This window comes from Oryctolagus cuniculus, chromosome 17 (genome assembly GCF_964237555.1).
Source record: "Oryctolagus cuniculus chromosome 17, mOryCun1.1, whole genome shotgun sequence".
In the NCBI taxonomy this organism is placed as follows: Eukaryota; Metazoa; Chordata; class Mammalia; order Lagomorpha; family Leporidae; genus Oryctolagus; species Oryctolagus cuniculus.
Window position 1 is genome coordinate 5147337 of NC_091448.1, and position 18762 is coordinate 5166098.

General features: G+C 50.3%; 1 protein-coding gene across 3 annotated transcripts in view; it reads left to right on the plus strand.

Moving 5' to 3' along the window:
- Positions 1 to 263: 263 nt before the first annotated feature.
- The window catches only part of GRB2 (growth factor receptor bound protein 2), an 85629-nt gene continuing 67130 nt past the window's right edge, over positions 264 to 18762 (plus strand). Inside the window, exons 1-2 of one of the 3 annotated variants that reach the window (XM_002722939.5) lie at positions 264 to 434; positions 8498 to 8711. In XM_002722939.5, the coding sequence (XP_002722985.1) occupies positions 8634 to 8711 (78 nt within the window). In that variant the 5' untranslated portion in view covers positions 264 to 434; positions 8498 to 8633. Of the gene's footprint in view, positions 435 to 7507; positions 8082 to 8166; positions 8313 to 8497; positions 8712 to 18762 lie in introns of those variants that run through there. The other 2 variants (XM_070060336.1, XM_070060337.1) reach the window with 2 other exon arrangements.

The following is an 18762-nucleotide window of genomic DNA, read 5'->3' on the forward strand; positions in this document are numbered from 1 at the left end:
GTGATCAGAGCTTGTAAAATGTCATTCCTTAGGGCTGAGCTGTCAGCCACCCGCTCTGGCACCGAGAGGGTTACAACGGCGCAGGGGCGGAGCCACGCCGGGGCCACCTGCTGGGGGCCGCCTTGCGCATGCGCCCTGGCCTCCAGAGGGTCTACCTGAGAGACGCCGGGCGCTTGCGCTCTGGGCCTTTTCCGCCGGGGGAAGTCTCGCGGGGGCGGGGCGGGGCGCGGCGGGGCGGGGCGGCGTGGGGAAGTTCTCGCGGGACCGGGACGAGGAGCGGAAGCGAGGCGGCTCTGCTGCTTCGGAGACCGGGCGGCGGCGGCGGCGGCGGCGCGGGAGCGGGCGCTGCGCTCCGGGGGCAGCAGCGAGGTCGGCGGCCGCTCGCGGCGCTGCGGACGGGCGGGCCGGGCGCGGGGCCGGACAGCTGCGCCACGGTGAGTGCGGCCGGCGGCGCTCGGCGCGGGCCCGTGCCTCTTCCTGCCGCTCCTCGGCGGGGGCACCGGGCCCGGCCCGCCGACGGCCCTCGGGGCGCCGGGGCGAGGGAGCGCCCGTCTGCCCGTGTGGGGCGCTTCCTTCCTGGGGACGGTCCTCCTCCGGCCCCGGGACCCGGGCAGAGCCTGGGGCTCTCTGGTGAAATCCGGTGCCTGCCCGCGTCGTGTGCGGCCCCGCGGCGGACGGGCACGCAGGGCGCGGGGTGCGGTGCCGGTGCGGTGCCGGATGCTCCTTCGACCCGCACGGCAACCGCGTCGCCAGCTCCCGGCGTCTGGGGCCGGATTTTGTGCGGGAACCCTGCGTGGGTTGGGGCGTGCGCTGCCGGAGCCCGGCGCTTCGCCCGCCCGCCCGGGGAACAGGTATCTGGTCCGGAGGGAGCCGCGGCGGCGGGTTGGCGTGCTCCGGGCAGGGTCCCGCGGACGGCCGTGCCCGGGCTCGGCTGGTCTGGGACGGGGACCCGCGGGCGCGGGCGCGGCGCCGTTCACTTCCAGGGCGCGCGAAGCCGGCGAGGGGCTCCTTGGCCTTTCTCGGCCCCTGCGACTTGGGCTTGCGTCGGCTACGGCCTCCCCTCTCCCTGGGCTTCTCTGCGCTGCCCGGGCAGTGCGATCGCTGGCCCCTGCCCCCACCCTCATCTACTTCCCCTTCCTCTTCGCTGGCATAATTTTGTGAGGTTTCTGCCCTTTGGGGGGGACGCCGATTCTTCCCCGGGAATGCCCCCCTTCCCTGCTGCTCCGTTCCCGTGCTCTGAGCGCGCCCTGTGGTCCTCCGGCCAGAGCCGTGGGGGCTTCCATTCTCCCCCTGGGAACCGCCAGGCGCATCCGTAAGTAATCGATACTGCCCCTGGGTCAGGCGCGGCTTGCTCGTGTGATTGACGTTTTCGGTTTTTCCGCCTTTAAGGACCACGCTTGCCTCGGCTGTCCTCCCCGTGTTGGGTCACTCGGGGGCTCATAAGCCATCTTTTTGGTGTTTAGCCGGGGTGGTGAGTGTTAACAAGCGAGAATCAACCATAGACCCCTATTAAGATAGAACTAAGGTAGCCTGGGAGGTTTAAGCGGATAGAAATTATGCCGCTGGTGAGTTAAAGCCTGCCCGTTTTCATAGCGCTGATTCTTTATCGGACTTCTTTTTAAGATTGGGGCTCTTTTCTTCATCTGTTGTAATCGGCCTTCATTGTTGTTTTTGCCCAGAAAAGAAATACCTTTATGTGCCCCTAGCTCAAAAGTTTTCTGATCCCAAGATAAAATTTTAAAAAGTTAATTCTCATAATCAATTTTTTTTTTTTTGGAGGGAGGAAGGGGAAGTGGTATACACAAGCTTTTTTTTTTTTTTTTAAGGATTTATTTATTTATTTGAAAGGCAGAGGTAGAGTGAGAGTGAGAGAGAGATGCCGGCGCCGCGGCTCACTAGGCTAATCCTCCGCCTAGCGGCGCCGGCACACCGGGTTCTAGTCCCGGTTGGGGCGCCGGATTCTGTCCCGGTTGCCCCTCTTCCAGGCCAGCCCTCTGCTGTGGCCAGGGAGTGCAGTGGAGGATGGCCCAGGTGCTTGGGCCCTGCACCCCATGGGAGACCAGGAAAAGCACCTGGCTCCTGGCTCCTGCCATCGGATCAGCGCGGTGCGCCGGCCGCAGCGCGCCGGCCGCGGCAGCCATTGGAGGGTGAACCAACGGCAAAGGAAGACCTTTCTCTCTGTCTCTCTCTCTCACTGTCCACTCTGCCTGTCAAAAAAAAAAAAAAAAGTGAGAGAGAGAGAGAGAGAGAGGAGAGAGATCAATCTTCGACCCTCTGGTCACTCCCCAAATGGCTGCAATGACTGGAGCTGGGCTGATCCAGAGCCAGGAGCTTCCTCCAGGTCTCCCATGTGGGTGCAGGGGCCCAAGGACTTGGGCCATCTTCTTCTGCTTTCCCAGGCCATAGCTGAGAGCTGGATCAGAAGTGGAGCAGTCAGGACTCGAACCGGCGCCCACATGGGATGCCGGCACTGCAGGCGGCGGCTTTACCCGCTACCCCACAGCACCCGTCTCAAACACAAGCATTTATGTGCTTGTGTCAGTTTACTTTCCCACGAGTCACTTGGATTTGAGAGAACCGCCGGGTTTCCAACACGACTTGTTTGTGGGACTCCCGGCATTCCCTGAGCGATTCCTGTCGCTGTGTCCCTGTTGTGCAGCTGCAGCCCTGCCTGCTCCGCAGAACCCGAGAGTGGTAGACTGGAGAGCGGAGGTGACACAGGCAGCCGCTGTGGTCATCTGCTTGATTCAGAGGACTCCCCACCGACACAGAGCGGGCACCAAGAGTCTGGTTTTCAACTTTGTCAAGGTTGGCTTTTCCTGGTTGTGCCAAGTGCATGTGTATCGCTTTCATTTTATGCGAAGACCTGTGCATTGTTTGGAACGCATCTTCTGTAAGGGTTAAGGCACCCTTACAGTATAGCAGTGATTCTTACATTTCGTGTGCGTAAGAATCACTGGGGGTTTTTTGAAAACAAGCTGGCAGAGCTCCATGAGGCACCCCATAATGGTAGCCTGGGGGCTCACGCAGTGACATAGTGGGTAAAGCTGCCGCCTGTGGTGCCTGCATCCCATATGGGTGCCAGTTCAAGTCCCAGCTGCTCCACTTCCAATCTAGCTCCCTGTTTGTGTGCTTGGGAAAGCAGTAGAGAATGGCCCAAATGTTGGGCCCCTGCACCCATGTGGGAGACTGTGAAGACGCTCCTGGCTCTTAGTGTCAGATCAGCCCAGCTAATGGGCATCCGGGGAGTGAACTAGCGGATGGAAGATCTCTCTCTGCCTCTGCCTCTCTCTAACTCTGCGTTTCAAATAAATAAATAAATCTTTAAATAAAAAGTGAATTAGCCTCTGAATGGGGGTGATTTTGGTGCAATAGTCCGAGGACCAAAATCGTTGCAGGAAGTGGGCGTGAAGCATAAACTAGTGAGACCGCTGAGCGACTTGGGAGTCACTGAACTCGAGCAGGACGCTCTCTGTACGTGCAGAGTAAATACTAGAATAGCCCGGTAGTCAGTGACTGTCGGTGTGGTGGGTTCTGATATGTGTGAACTTGAGAGCATTGCCAGGACTGTGATGTGGAGTGATTTAACTTTTAGCTTTATATTCCATAGGGCTGTTAATTTGCCTGCCAGAGAGAGGTCGTCTGAGTCTATGTGTAAATGGGAATTCTAGGTTTATCATCAGGACAGGTGGACAGGTGTTTGAAAAAGTCCTGGTGATGCTGGTTAATAGCCTGCTCTCTCTTTTAAGATTTATTATTTGGGGCCGGCGCCACGGCTCACTAGGCTAATCCTCCGCCTAGCGGCACCGGCACACCGGGTTCTAGTCCCGGTTGGGGCGCCGGATTCTGTCCTGGTTGTCCCTCTTCCAGACCAGCTCTCTGCTGTGGCCAGGGAGTGCAGTGGAGGATGGCCCAAGTGCTTGGGCCCTGCACCCCATGGGAGACCAGGAGAAGCACCTGGCTCCTGCCTTCGGATCAGCGCGGTGCGCCGACCGCAATGCGCTGGCCGCGGCGGCCATTGGAGGGTGAACCAATGGCAAAAGGAAGACCTTTCTCTCTGTCTCTCTCTAACTGTCCACTCTGCCTGTAAAAAAAAAAAAATATTATTTGCTAATTTGAAAGGCAAAGTGACAGAGAAAGGGAATTGCAGAGAGAGAGAGAGAGAGAGAGAGGGAGAGAGATGTTCCATCGCTCGTTCACTCGCCAGATGGCTGCAATGGCCAGAGATGGGCCAGGCTGAAGCCAGGAGCCCCGAGCTCCATCTAGATCTCTCACTTGGGTGGCAGGAGCCAAGCACTCTGGCCGTGGTCTCCTGCTTTCCCAGGCTCGTTAGCAGGCAGCCGAGCTGCATCAGAAGGGGAGCAGCTGGGACTTGAACCAGCACTCTCATGGGATGGTGGCCTTGCAGGCGGCAGCTTAACCTGCTGTGCCACAGGGTTGGTGCACAGCATCTCCTTATGCCAGAGGCCACCTGGCTGTTCACAGGTATCGTCTGTTTTTATCAAAATGAACTTAAGAGGTATTTGCGGTTTCTCGCCCCATTTTCCAGTTGAGATTTAGCAAGGATAGGAGAGTCTGAGTTGCTGCTGCAGGGTTGCTGGGTTTTTCGGTAGCAAAGTGATCGTTGGATCGAGGTCCACCTCCAGAGCATCAGTGAGTTTGTGTTCTTTGTGACTACAAGATTGATCATGATTGTTGTAAATGACAACAGAAATACAGTTGAGGTGTGCAGAGCAGAAGTAAAGTATCCCATGACCTCACCCTAGAAATAACTGCCGTTAGCCTTTGGAATGCTTTTAGCACATTCTGATAGATTATTTTGCTTTACAGAAATGGGATACACTGATTTTTCTGCAGTTTTTAACACTTTTATTCCATCTTGGTACTTAGAAAGATAATCCGTAGATAAACTTCATCAGGCATCTATATACTGTGTTTTGTTTCAGTGAGGTAAATCTAGGAAGTGCAATTGCTTGAATAATGTTCATTTTAAAATTCTCAGTAGTTATTATCGAATTGCTCTCCAAAAAATTGAGGTAAATGAACAATGAAAACCATGCTTGCTCTTGTTAAGATTCATGCTTGTGGCGGACTGGTGACAGTTTGGAGACGCTGTGACTGGGAGTCAGTGTTAGGTGCACTACCACCCTGTGGTCTGAGTGAAACCCTGAGCCAGCGGCTCTGTTACAATCTTGACACACTGTGTCTGCCTGCCGATTTATTTCTTTCAGTTCATGCAAGTGATACCTTTTTTTTTTTTTTGTCTTTACTGATGCACACCCTTTTGAATTCCTTTATTTAGCCCATGTGCTCTTCGCTGGGCCTCTTCAGGTTTCTGATACGAGGTGCTGATTCTTACTTGGCTGATACAGCCATGGCTGTATTAATTTTCCTCCAGTAGGTACGGGAGCAGTTTCTCGAACGGTGACAGTTTTCAAGAGGTTTGCCCATAAAGCTGTCTCCGAGGAACTGTGGCAGGTGCTTGATGCACAGTGGGAAAGCTGGTGGAGAGCCGTCTTGGTTTTTGTGCTACTGCTGTTCGGTTACAAGTCTCAAGTTCTGAGGGACACAAGTTTATGTCCTGATACTCTAGTACACCTTGATAGTGACAGTGCTTTGGGTTGCTGTCTTATTTATATGTTTGAATTCCTTATTTTTTCAGATCTGTTCAGGTCTTCAGCTTCCCACCATTGATTGCATAATCTTAGCAGACCTGGAGACAAATTTAAATAAGCAGTGAAAAATATTGATAGCATATAGCAGAGTTTTTGGGACATGTGTTAAAAAGTGAAAACAAGTAGGTTGGAAACTAAGCATGTTTAAAAAAAAGCAGTTATTAATGCCAGGGAAAATTGGAAGATTGTGCAGAAAAGGAAGTTTGGTGAGAGCACATTATTTAAATTGTCAGTGAGCAATATTTGATAATGTAATGCTGCTGATTAAACTGTGACATGTAATGTAATGTATAAGATATATATATATATATATAAGATAAGATGGGGAAGGGGAAACTGGGATGAGACAGCCAGGCGCTCACCTACGGCAGGTAGTGGCTGTAATAAGCTAAGGAGTGGCAGTAGACGTTTATTACTCTGAAATACTGTGAGGAAATACAAACAGAAAGCTGGACTCAGAATTGAGGGTGTTGCCTGTGGATGCTGATAGGAAACTGCTTTTTAAAACTTTTAATATTCTCACTTAAAATTATGTATATGGGTTAGTATGAGAAAACATAACTACAGAGAGTATAATAAAGGGCATTTAAGGATACACAAAAATAAATGCTTAGATTAATCTTTGTATTTTTAAAATATTTCCTGGACTGCTTTCTTTCTTTTGTTCTTTTTTAAAGATTTAACTACTTTATTTGGAAGAGTTACAAAGCCAGAGGCGGCGAGAGAGAGAGAGAGAAGAGGGAGAGAGAGAGAGAGGTATTTTATCTGCTGCTTCACTCCCCAGATGGCCACAATGGCCGGAGCTGTGCTGATCTGAACCCTGGAGCCAGCAGTTTCTTCCGGGTCTCCCATGCAGGTGCAGGGGCCCAAGGACTTGGGCCATCTTCCACTGCTTTCCCAGGCCATAGCAGAACTGGATATGAAGTAGAGCAGCAGGGACTTGAACTGGCGCCCACATGGGATGGCGGCACTGCAGGCAGTGGCTTTACCTACTACACTACAGCGGCCCCTCCTGGACCGCTTTCTTTATTTTCCTTTCTTGCAGCCAGCACCAAATGCAATATCTTAGGTGTGGCCTGAAAGAATAAACATTGGTTTAGTTTTTTGATTATCTGCAACCAAATATTTAGCTTGCAGAATTTTTTTATAAAAAGATTTATTTTATTTATTTGAAAGGCAGAGTTATAGAGTGACAGGGAGAGAGGGAGAAAAAAAAGAGAGAGAGAAAGGTATCTTCCATTTGTTGGTTTACTCCCCAAATGATTGTAAAGGCCAGGCTGCAGCCAGGAGCCCATGGGTGCAGGGGCCCAAGGACTCGGGCCATTCTCCACTGCTTTCCGAGGCACATTAGCAGGGAGCTGGATTGGAAGAGGAGCAACCAGGGCCAAACCTGCACCCATATGGGATGCCGGCATTGCAGGTGGCAGCCTAAACCACGTGCCACAGTCCTGGCCCCCGTTCACAGAATTTGACTGAAGGACTTACTGCCTGGTGCTTTCTTTCCGTCTTGGTGATCCCGTTTTGGGCTCGTCTTCGTATTCCCGGGTGGTTTACTGCTTAGTCCATTTGCAGCTATGCTTGATTAATGCCCTACTTGTTAACTTTAGAACAAAAGAATAATAATCACTCAGATGAGCTTCTAGGTGGTAATTATCCAAGAAAGGTGTCTCTATAAATAATCTGTCCCCATTTTGCCAGTGCCCTTGTTGTTTTCTGCTTTTGTTTAGCATGTCTGGAAACAGTGACTGAGCAAACAAGAATGGGTCTTTATCTTTAGTTATGAAAGCGTCCGGGCTGTGTCCTACATTCATGGCAGGGGACTCTGCTACAGCAGTGGTGGTGCTGTGCCCAGGTCACCACCCCTGATGTGTGACCCAGGGGTTCTGACACAGTCGTCACCTGAAAAATAGAATTTGTATCCTTTTAACACTGCCCTTTCTCTGAGAGAAGCAGCTGTAGGCAGAGTGCCTGCTGGAGACTGTTTAACCTTCTGGCACCAGCCCTGCGCGTTCTTTCTCCAGACTAGACGCTTGGCAGCTCGGATGCTGGATGTAGATTAGGCTGTTCAGGAGAACCGGGGCGGCTGCTCTTACTGCTGAGCCCTTGTCGTCTGTTTGAAGGGCTGGTGGGGACCAGACCCCCACGGCCCGAAGCTCCCTGGGTCTCCCTGGGTCTCCCTGGTCAGCGCGCTTGCCGAGCAGGTTGGGAGTGGTAGGGAGGAAAGCCGCCAGGGCTCCTTCATAGTGAGTGGAGGGAAGCAGCAGTTCCTAGCTCGGCTCTCCACTTCCTGGGAGCGGCTCAAGGTTCAGTTAAGAGCGAAGCAGCTTGGGACCGAAGCCTGCATCGCCTGCATCGCCTGCTTTGGACTGTGGAGGAGGGGAGCCGGCATTCCCGTCAGATCTGCAGGTCGGCAGGGAGGAGGCCTGCTTAGCTGACAGGAGTTGGGTGCCCTCCCCAGACTGGGCCCCTTCCAGCGGACTGCCTTCGGTGCCCAGGGAGGAGAGTGCGAGGGATGAGGGAAGGCGGAGACCGAACGGCACTCAGCCGGTTTCTCCACGACGCGCACACCCAGCGGGAAGGAAGAGGAAGTGTGTTCTGGAATAGCTTGATCAGCTGCTGCCATTGGCCGGCAGGCCTGTCAGTCGCCTGGGGGCTGAGGCTGGAAAGGGGAAGAAGGAGCAGGGCTATTGCCTGGGAGGGGGAGGGAGGAGGGCTGAGCCCCGGGAGCCAGGGGGCGTGGGGGCTGGGACCGCGGGCCGATTGGCAGGGCGGGGCTGCCTTCGATCCTGGCCACTTCTCTTAATCTCCCTCTTCTGATCCAGGGTGGCATTGTGTGTCCCGGCGTGCAGAGGCGAGTCCCTGGAGAGAGGCGAGGCTGAGCCCAGAGCTGGGCTGCTTCAGCAGGGAAGCCTCCCTTCCCCCCTGCTTCAGGCTGCTGAGCACTGAGCAGCGCTCAGAATGGAAGCCATCGCCAAATATGACTTCAAAGCCACTGCAGATGATGAGCTGAGCTTCAAGAGGGGGGACATCCTCAAGGTAAGCCTTGGTGCAGGCACAGTGCCGCGCTCCCTCCCGCACTCAGCCACCTTCCTTCCCCTGGCAACACAAAGGAGCCTCGCTGGGTCTTTCTTCATTGCACACTTTGCACGTTTACCGTCATGTGTATCTGGAGAGCTGTGTGCGTGCTGAGTGCATATCAGATTGGACTTAGAGGGCTGGTGTGATGTGTGTTACTGCCTTTGTGTGAATTCCTTGAGTGTGTGTGTGTTGCTGGGAGCACTGTTTCAAGTGAAGTCAAAGCAGTGTGGCTGCAGAAAGGAAGTCTATGAGTAGAGTCATTTACCATGCAGGATTTTATTTAAAATCAGAGGATTTTCTTAAAGACTAAAAACGTGAAGTATTTATGTAGAAGCATTCCATTAGTCTTATTTTACACAGCCAAGAGATTTTTGCATTCTGTAATATGATCTTGGCAGGTTAGAAATTAATTTTCCCAGTTTAGAGTGGTGGTTAGGAATATGTGCCAAAATTCATTAAATAACCTCTGTGTATTTTTATTATCTGTGCAGAAAACTAATGGAGCTCTAAATAATATGCTTCACCTTACTGTTGTACAACTCAGATTTCGCTTTTCTTAAACTTGAGGAACAATTACCCTCCATTAAAATCTAATTGCACAAAAGAAGCCTGCTGACAGTTTAAAAGTAAGCTGCCGTACAGTTCACAGCTTATTCTGAGCCCTAGTGTTTACGTGAGGACGCGCTCCACCTGGCACGTGTTAATTATGCTGTTTACCCGGCTGACTAGGGCAGTCTGCCCTTTTGGATGTGTCATTTATTTTTACAGGGTGGGTGTTATCAAAGTATTCACTGTGTCTCAAGTTTGACATTTTTTTCTTCTGAGCCTTCATCTGATTGTTGGAATTTGCCAACCATTTGTGTGCTAACCCTGAATAAATTCTTAGAATTTTGTAAAGAGGAAGAAAATGGGGACGTAGAAATACAATCCTTTGTAATTTTTTTATGTGGACCTATTGTTAGTTACTGTTTGTCTTCTTGGCCCAAGGCGTGGGGTTCTTTTCTGAAGTAACCTGCGTGGTAGTTTCTTAGTGTTACAGACGTAGGGTGAGCTCCATTGAAGGTGGTGCTGAAGAGCCGGGACAGGAGAACACAGCCGTGTGTGTGTGTGTGTGTGTGTGTGTGTGTGTGACTGAGGTTTTCTGAGAGGAGTTTCAGTGTCAGCACTAAGTGGTCAGAAAGGAAATAGAACCAGCTGCTATAGGTTTCAGAAAGATGGGTATGAATGTCTTAGAGAACTAGCAGTCAGAGCCAGTTTAACTCAGACAACTAATTTCTTTGTATCCTGGTATACAGAGGAGATAGTTGGTGTTCCTGGAGGTAGTTACTGTTTTCAGCAGTTAACTCCATTGTGATATGAAGTCTGGCAACTCAAGTACTCATACTTGTAGCCTGTACAAATGCCATCTGAGTTAAGCTTGTTGTTTTGTAAATATATACTTAAATTTCTCCATTAAACTTACCCTAGAAACTTGAACCTGGAAAGCCAGTAGTGCATGTTTTCTCTAAGTACATCCCACCGACAATTTAGCACTGAAGCAACAAAATAAAACAGAGGGCTTGAGGTCTCTTTTTAAGAATTTTTAGACAAGAACTTTCCCTGATTAGTGTCTCTGAGGTTTGTCCTGGCCCCTGAATGTTTTATAAGCTGGTCAGCTCTTAGACAAGGGTAAAACCCTCCTCTCATCCCATAATCAGAGAAGATGATACTGTTTAACATTTCCCCAGAAATTAGTGTCTGGGCAGAAAGTGAATCACAGGGCTCACGTTTAGTTTCAGATTTTCTCTGGGAGAGAGAAAAGTACACGTACTGGATTCTTCCCAGTTTGGGAGATGACTGGGATATGAAGTCATAGTGCCATTATTGCTTTTGAACGGTGGCCATTAGCTGTTTGTTAGTAATCATGTGGCTTTACTCCAAAAAGAAGAAAAAAAAAAGTGCCAGTACAGTAGTTGCCCTTTGTCTCATAACTGTAACAGCCGAGTGAAGAGGAGACACATGCTTTGCCTCAAAACCGATAATACAAACAGCAAAACAGAGTTTTCCTCGTTTGATTCTTCAGGAAGTAAACTGGCTTCACTTGAGTGGCTTCGGTTTGATTGATAAGTCATCAGGATGTCAGTTGTAAGCTGAAACATTTCAGAAGAGGCCGGAATAGCATTAACTCACTTAGCTTTGATTGCAGTCCGCATGTACCGGCCCTCTTGCTGAAAGGAGGTGGGCGCGTGGGTACTGAATGCATCTCACTTCAAGATAATGAAAGGAGGGGGCTTAGCCCTGTGCCTTCAGCTAGAGTCAGGAGGATTGTATGCTTTCCCTATCTCGAGTTCCTGGTTAACTTTTAGTTAATGTTGACTCCTGTCCAGCCGATGAGTTCCTTACTCTGTGTCTGTGCGCACATTGACCTGTTACTGCCTGAGAAAAGAAGAAAATAGAGAGGTTTCACTGGGAACCTAAGATAGGACTGAATGCTTCAATGTATCTGCATTTGTTACTGTCCGACTTATGTAAGCTTGCATTTTTCTTGGGCAGAGAAGAGGAAGGCATTGAGGCTTAAAAAATGGAAGAAATTGCTCTTCTGTTGCAGGCTTCAGGCCTTGTATGGCTGAAATGAGCTCACCTTCCCTCCGGTTGTAGGGCAGGCTGGAGGTAGTCCCTGAGGTGCTGCGCTGACGAGCTCCCTCAGCAATCTGCCCTGGAGCACACAGGACCTCCTGGGCTGGAGCTGCCGTTTAGGGACTGATGTGTGTGTGCTTCAGATAGCGCCGCGTGGGAGTTAAAAGGCCGCTCTCATCTCAGACTTGTGCTCGTTCGCCTCCAGAGCCAGCTTCTTGCGTTTGTTAGCTCTGGGAGAGAACCAGCCCTGCATGGGTCATCTGAGTGTCTTCTGTGCTGTGTGGCACTACCCTTGCCTGTTTCCTGAACTCCCTGAAATAAGCAGATCTTCGAAGCGTCCTCCATTGTTACAAAGCTTGGCCTGTGTCGGCGTCACAGTTATGGAGCGTTTCTGGAAACAGTCCTTGGGATGGCTGCTTTGAGAAGCTACAGAAGACGTATTTTCTCTGTTCAGGAGCTCTAAAGTCAGATACGAGAAGCAAGACTAATATGTGAAATAATGCAAAGCAACATGTCACATTACAGGATTTTTAGAACAGGAAAAGACCCCCCCCCCTTGTTTTTAGATTTATTTATTTGAAATTAATTTCAAATACAGAGAGGGAGAGAGAGATCTTCCATCTTCCATCTGGTTCACTCCCCAGATGACCGCAATGGCTGGAGCTGTGCTGACACTAAGCCAGGAGCCAGGGAGTTTCTTCTGGGTCTCCCCTGCGGTTGCAAGGGCCCAAGGACTTGGGCCATCCTCCACTGCTCTACCAGGGCATAGCAGAGAGCTGGATTGGAAGTGGAGCAGCCAGGACTCAATGGGATGCTGGCACTGCAGCCACTGCACCGGTTCCAGGAAAAGACTTTTTTTTAAAAAAGTTTATTTTTATTTGAAAGACAGCGAGACAGAGACACAGACATCTTCCATCCACTGATCACTCCCTAAATGCCAGCAACAGCCAGGGCTGGGCCAGGCTAAAACCAGGAGACTGGAACTCCATCTGGGTCTCCCATGTGGATGGCAGGGACCCAAGTACATGAGCCATCATCCACTGCTTCCCAGGACGTGCACTTCATAGGAAGCTGGATCCAAAGCAGAGCAGCTGGGGCTCAAACCGGGTAATCCGGTATGGAAAGCAGCTGTTCCCAGCAGCAGCTTAACATGTTGTGCCGCAAATGCCTGCCCCTGAGAAGACATTTTAGCCTGGACTTTATTGGTGAGAAAACAGTGGTTCATAAAAGTTAAATATCTACCCAAGATCAGATACTTAACCATTAATTTTTTTTTTTTAGATTTTATTTATTTATTTGAAAGAGAGAGAGGTCTTCCATCCGCTGGTTCACTCCCCAGTTGGCTGCAACAGCCCCAGCTGTGCCAATCTGAAGCCAGGAGCCGAGAGCTTCCTCCAGGTCTCCCACATGGGTGCAGGGGCCCAAGGACTTGGGCCATCTTCTACTGCTTTCCCAGGCCATAGCAGAGAGGAGCAGATGGGACTCGAACCAGCACCTATATGGGATGCTGGCACTGGATGCAGTGCCTTTACCCACTGTGCCACAGCGCTGGCCCCAGCCATTAAATTCTTACTAGAGATCTAGTATTTGAAGAGTATAAAAGTTGTGTGGCAGGGCTGGCACTGTGGTGTAGTTGGTGAAGCTGCCACCTGCAGTGCCGGTATCCCATATGAACGCCAGCTCGAGTCCCCGCTGTTCCACTTCTGATCCATTTCTCTGCTGTTCCACTTCCAATCAAGCTCTTTGCTATGGCCCGGAAAAGCAAGAGAAAATGGCCCAAGTCTTTGGGCCTATGCACCCACGTGGGAGATAAGGAAGAAGCTCCTGGCTCCTGGCTTCAGATCAACGCAGCTCTGGCCATTGCAGCCTTCTGGGGAGTGATCCAGCAGATGGAAGATGTCTCTCTCTCTGTCTCTCAAATAAATAAATAAATCTTAAAAAAAAAGTTGTGTGGTATGCTGTAAATATTCAGTAAAGGAAGACACTAGGTAAGAGTTGACATCCGGCCGGCGCCGCGGCTCACTAGGCTAATCCTCCGCCTAGCGGCGCCGGCACACCGGGTTCTAGTCCCGGTCGGGGCGCCGGATTCTGTCCCGGTTGCCCCTCTTCCAGGCCAGCCCTCTGCTGTGGCCAGGGAGTGCAGTGGAGGATGGCCCAGGTGCTTGGGCCCTGCACCCCATGGGAGACCAGGAAAAGCACCTGGCTCCTGGCTCCTGCCATCGGATCAGCGCAGTGCGCCGGCCGTAGCGCGCTGGCCGCGGCGGCCATTGGAGGGTGAACCAACGGCAAAGGAAGACCTTTCTCTCTGTCTCTCTCTCACTGTCCACTCTGCCTGTCAAAAAAAAAAAAAAAAAAAGTTGACATCCAAAGAAGGTGCGTGCAAGAGATGGGACTTGAAGTGGACCTGTGAAATGAGCAGGACAGAGCTGAATGAAGAGAACGGAGAACGTTTCAGGAGGAGTGTTGGGGGGCCAAGTTGGGTTTGTTGTGTTTGTGATAGGAAGGCTAGAATAAGGGTCTTGACTGTGACACAGTGGGAAAATAAGGTAGGATTGGAGGTAGATAAGAAAAACCAGTAAGAATTGGATGTGGTCATTCCCTCTAAGAAAGCCTGGAGTCCCCAGCCTAGAGAGTACAGTGATCAGGCTGAGTTAAGTGCCCGCACAGGTCTTGGGTAGCAGCAATGAAGGAGGGGAGGGACTGGAGAGATGCTGGGAGGAAAATCATGAGAGTCCTGCCTCTTAGCCTTTGAGTGAGGCTCTTCAACGCCCACTGCTCATCAGCCTTGAAAGAGAAACTATTTCATTGGTTACAGCTTTCACTGTAATAGCTCTAAGTCCTGCATTTCAGTCCTGAGTCTCATTTTGGGTGTTTGGGTTTTCCAACATGAAAAGTAAGAGGGTGTTTTTCTTCATTTAACTCCTTGTATCAGTGTGTACTTTGTAGAAGCATTTCTTGGCCTGTTAATGATAGTTCTTACCAATCTTGTAAACTAAAATAGAAATTGCTTTAATCTTTAAAGACAGGCCGGTGCCACAGCTCACCAGGCTAATCCTCCGCCTATGGCGCCGGCACCCCAGGTTCTAGTCCCGGTCGGGGCGCCGGATTCTGTCCCGGTTGCCCCTCTTCCAGTCCAGCTCTCTGCTGTGGCCCGGGAGTGCAGTGGAGGATGGCCCAAGTGCTTGGGCCCTGCACCCGCATGGGAGACCAGGAGAAGCACCTGGCTCCTGGCTTCGGGTTGGCTCACTGTAGCAGCCATTTCAGGGGTGAACCAATGGAAAGAAGACCTTTCTCTCTGTCTCTCTCTCATTGTCTAACTCTGCCTGTCCAAAAAAAAAAAAAAAAGAAGAAGAAGAAGAATGAAGACAGTTTATTGTTTGTGTTCTCTGAAAGCAGATAACTTACCCCTCTTACGAATCCTCACTTTGTCAGCTGAGTGGACTGTTTCCACGTGGGTGCTGAGAATGAACTTTCGGTTCCTGACCAGAGTTTTTCGAGGCTGCAGAGCAGTCTTCCCTCTTTCTGGAGAAGGAAATGAGGAGAAGCAGTGTTCTGGAGTCTTCCAGGTTGCATCCTTGTAAGCTGTGTGGTTGAAGTCCCCACTGAAGAGCTGCCAGTTATGGGCCTTGTCCATGTACACTGAGTTACACGTTCTGCTGAACATCTTGGGCACAGAGACGATTGGCATTAGTAAATGTCCATCATCGGGGCAGAAACAGGTTCAGAGGTTAAGAAACTAACTCGGGTACCCACATCTAGCAAGAGGCGGAGCTGGGCTTGAGCTTAGGTTGACTGTGGTATGCACTGTACAACAGGTTCATACTCGCTCCTCTGTCTGATAGTAGTACTGATAGTAGTAAGAGAAACATGGGGTATTAGGAGTCTTTTTTTTTTTCTTTTTTTTTTAAGATTTATTTTATTTGAAAGAGTTACAGAGAGAGGCAGAAACAGAGAGATCTTCATCTGCTGATTCACTCCCCAAATGTCTGCTATGGCCAGAGCCAAGCCCATCCAAAGCCAGGAGCCAGGAGCTTCTTCTGGTCTTCCATGTGGGTGCAGGGACCCAAGCACTTGGGCCATCTTCTGTTGCTTTCCCAGCCACACTAACAGGGAGCTGGATCGGAAGTGGAGTAGCTGGGACTTGAACCTGTGCTTTATGGGATGCCGGTGCTGCAGGCCATGGCTTTAACCTGCTGTGCCACAGTGTTGACCCCAGTAGTCTTGCTTTGTTCATTTTGCAGGCTTTTTTGTTTTTGTTTTTTTTTTTTTTTTTTTTTTTTTTTTTTTTTTTTTTTTTTGACAGGCAGAGTGGACAGTGAGAGAGAGAGACAGAGAGAAAGGTCTTCCTTTGCCGTTGGTTCACCCTCCAATGGCCGCCGCGGCCGGCGCGCTGCAGCCGGCGCACCGCGCTGATCCGATGGCAGGAGCCAGGAGCCAGGTGCTTTTCCTGGTCTCCCATGGGGTGCAGGGCCCAAGCACCTGGGCCATCCTCCACTGCACTCCCGGGCCACAGCAGAGAGCTGGCCTGGAAGAGGGGCAACTGGGACAGAATCCGGCGCCCCGACCGGGACTAGAACCCGGTGTGCCGGCGCCGCTAGGCGGAGGATTAGCCTAGTGAGCCGTGGCGCCGGCATGTTTTTGTTTTTAAGATTTGTTTGTTTATTTGGAAGAAACCGAGAGAGAATGTTCCATAAACTGGTTCACTCCCCAAGTGGCCTCAGTGGTTGGGGCCAGACCAGGCCAGAGCCAGGAGCTTGATCCTGGTCTCCCACGTGGGTGCAGGGGCCCAAGCACTTGGGCCATCTTCTGCTTTCCCAGGTGCATTAGCAGGGAGCTGGATTGGAAGTGGAGCAGTGGGGACTTGAACTGGCACCCACATAGGATGCCGGCTCTGCAGGCTGCTGCTTGACCCGCTATACCACAGCAATAGTTCCTGCATGCTTTTTTTTTTTTTAAGATTTATTGATTTAAAATAAAAAAGACTTATTTATTTATTTGAAAGTCAGAGTTACACAGAGAGAGGAGAGGCAGAGAGAGAGAGAGAGAGAGAGGTCTTCCATCTGCTGGTTCACTCCCCAGATGGTCTCAACGGCCATAGCTGTGCTGATCCGAAGCCAGGCGCTTCTTCCGGGTCTCCCACGCAGGTGCAGGGGCCCGAGGACTTGGACCATCTGCTGCTGCTTTCCCAGGCCACAGCAGGGAGCTGGATCGGAAGTGGAACAACTGGCGCCCATATGGGATCCCGGCACTGCAGACAGCGGCTTTACCCGCTACACCACAGCGCCAGCCCCAAGGACTGCTTGGAATCCAGCTCTTGACGCAGTGATCTTGCTCTCGTCACTGTGCTCTTGGGCAGCTGACTTGACAGCTTGGTACTTTGGTTCTCCCATCTGCAGATGGAAAGAGCAGCACCTTCTCCCTCCCGAGGGGCACAGTGAGGAGTAAAGGAGCTGTATGTTGTGCTACGGCAGTGAGAGCATGAAGTAGACAGTAATTTGTAGCTGCTTTGGTTTCATTAATGTTATTCAGGGGGCACAGTTTTAATAAGAGGCAGGCAGTGCAACCCTCAGTTTATGGGTCTGTTAGTCCCATGACTCTGCCCTGGCTGGGGCGTGTCTGCTGTGACCTCAGACTCAGGACTGTTCAAAGCCTATCCCAGAGCTCAGTGTGGTGTTGGTGGAGGCTGGTCTGAGAGACGAGGTCCTTCATTCCCACATGTCTAGTCTCAGGATTGAGCCTGAAAGCAGGGACCTGCACCTCCGCAGTGTCCTCTTTTTCTCTCTTTTTTAAAGGATTTATTTTATTTATTTGAAAGGCAGAGTTACTTGGAGGGAGAGAGTGCCGAGGGGATGGAGAGGGAGAGAGAGACTGTGGTAGATTTCTTTGGCTGATGGAGCTTTTGGCTTATGCTGTTGGCTAATAGTAAGAGATATTAGATAAAACAGCCTTGGGACAAACTCCTCGTGGTATTTAAGAGTATTGAGGACTCCTTTAGTATCTATCAGTGTGCTCAGTGAGGACCCATGTTCTCATGGGAGAACATGCTCTCTGGTTTCAATGCCAAGAATAGGTGTATTTTCCCAAACAACTTTCTAAAATCTTAATGCTGTAAATATGTTTCCTTCTTCAGTTTCCAGAGAAGCCCAGAGCCTCCCTCTTAGTCCCATTAGTAGGTTTTGTATTTTCTGTGCTGATGTTTATATCAAAACAGATACTAACTGTTAGCAGAAAAATATTGGAAGTTTTCCCGTAACAATGGCTTCTGTTTTCAACTAATTTATTTTCTAGTTCAATAGTATTTTATTTATTACAAGACAGAGAAATCTTCCGTCTACTTGTTCACTCCTCAGATCCCTTAAACAGCCAGGGGCAGGTCAGGCCAAAAGCTGGAGTTGAGAACTCAGTTTGGGTCTCCCATGTAGGTAGCAGAGGCCCAACCATTTGAGCCATCACCAGCTGCATCCCAACGTGCATTAGCAGGAAATTGGAATCAGTAGTGGAGCTGGGACTCAACCCACATACTCCAGTGTGCAATGTGGAGGTCTTTTTTTTTTTTTTTTTTTTTTTTTTTTTTTTTTTTAGATATATTTATTTATTTGAAAGACTTACATAGAGAGAGAAGGAGAGGCAGAGAGAGAGGTCTTCCACCCACTGGTTCACTCCCCAGTTGGCCGCAATGGCCAGAGCTGCGTTGATCCGAAGCCAGGAGCCAGGAGCTTCTTCTGGGTCTCCCACATCGGTGCAGGGGCCCAAGGACTTAGGCCATCTTCTGCTGCTTTTCCCAGGCCTCAGCAGAGAGCTGGATTGGAAGTGGAGCAGCTGGGTCTCAAACCAGTGCCCGTGTGGGATGCCCGCACTGCAGGTGGTGGCTTAACCCACTAGCCACAGCGCTGGCCCAGTGGAGGTCTTAATCAGTGAACTAAATGCCCACCCGAACAGTCAACTTTTAAAATTTAGTTTTTTAACAGAATGACAAAAGCCTTTTGTTAACATTCTCCTTCAGGAAAATGCACTTGCTTTCGTCATGAAATGAGAGGGAATGTATTCTGGATCGTGACGCTGTAGAATTCACTGAGACAAGAAAGGAGTGTGTTCTGGGAAATGTTGCTCATTCCGTGTATCTTAGGGGCATCTTTTTTTGTACATTTATTTTCATAGATAACTATACAGGGTTTGAAAAGGAATTCTGGGGAAAACATATTTAGGTTATTTTATTAGCAGTATTTCCATTTTACTTTGACATTTAAATTACCTTAGCATGTGGTATTTAAAAAAGATAGGAAACTCAAAAATTCTGCATAAATTCTCACTCTAGTATTTTGACTATTTCCAGTCCCCTCTAAGCTTTATCATTATGTATACGCTTTTATAATGTCCTAATTGTGAATTTGAA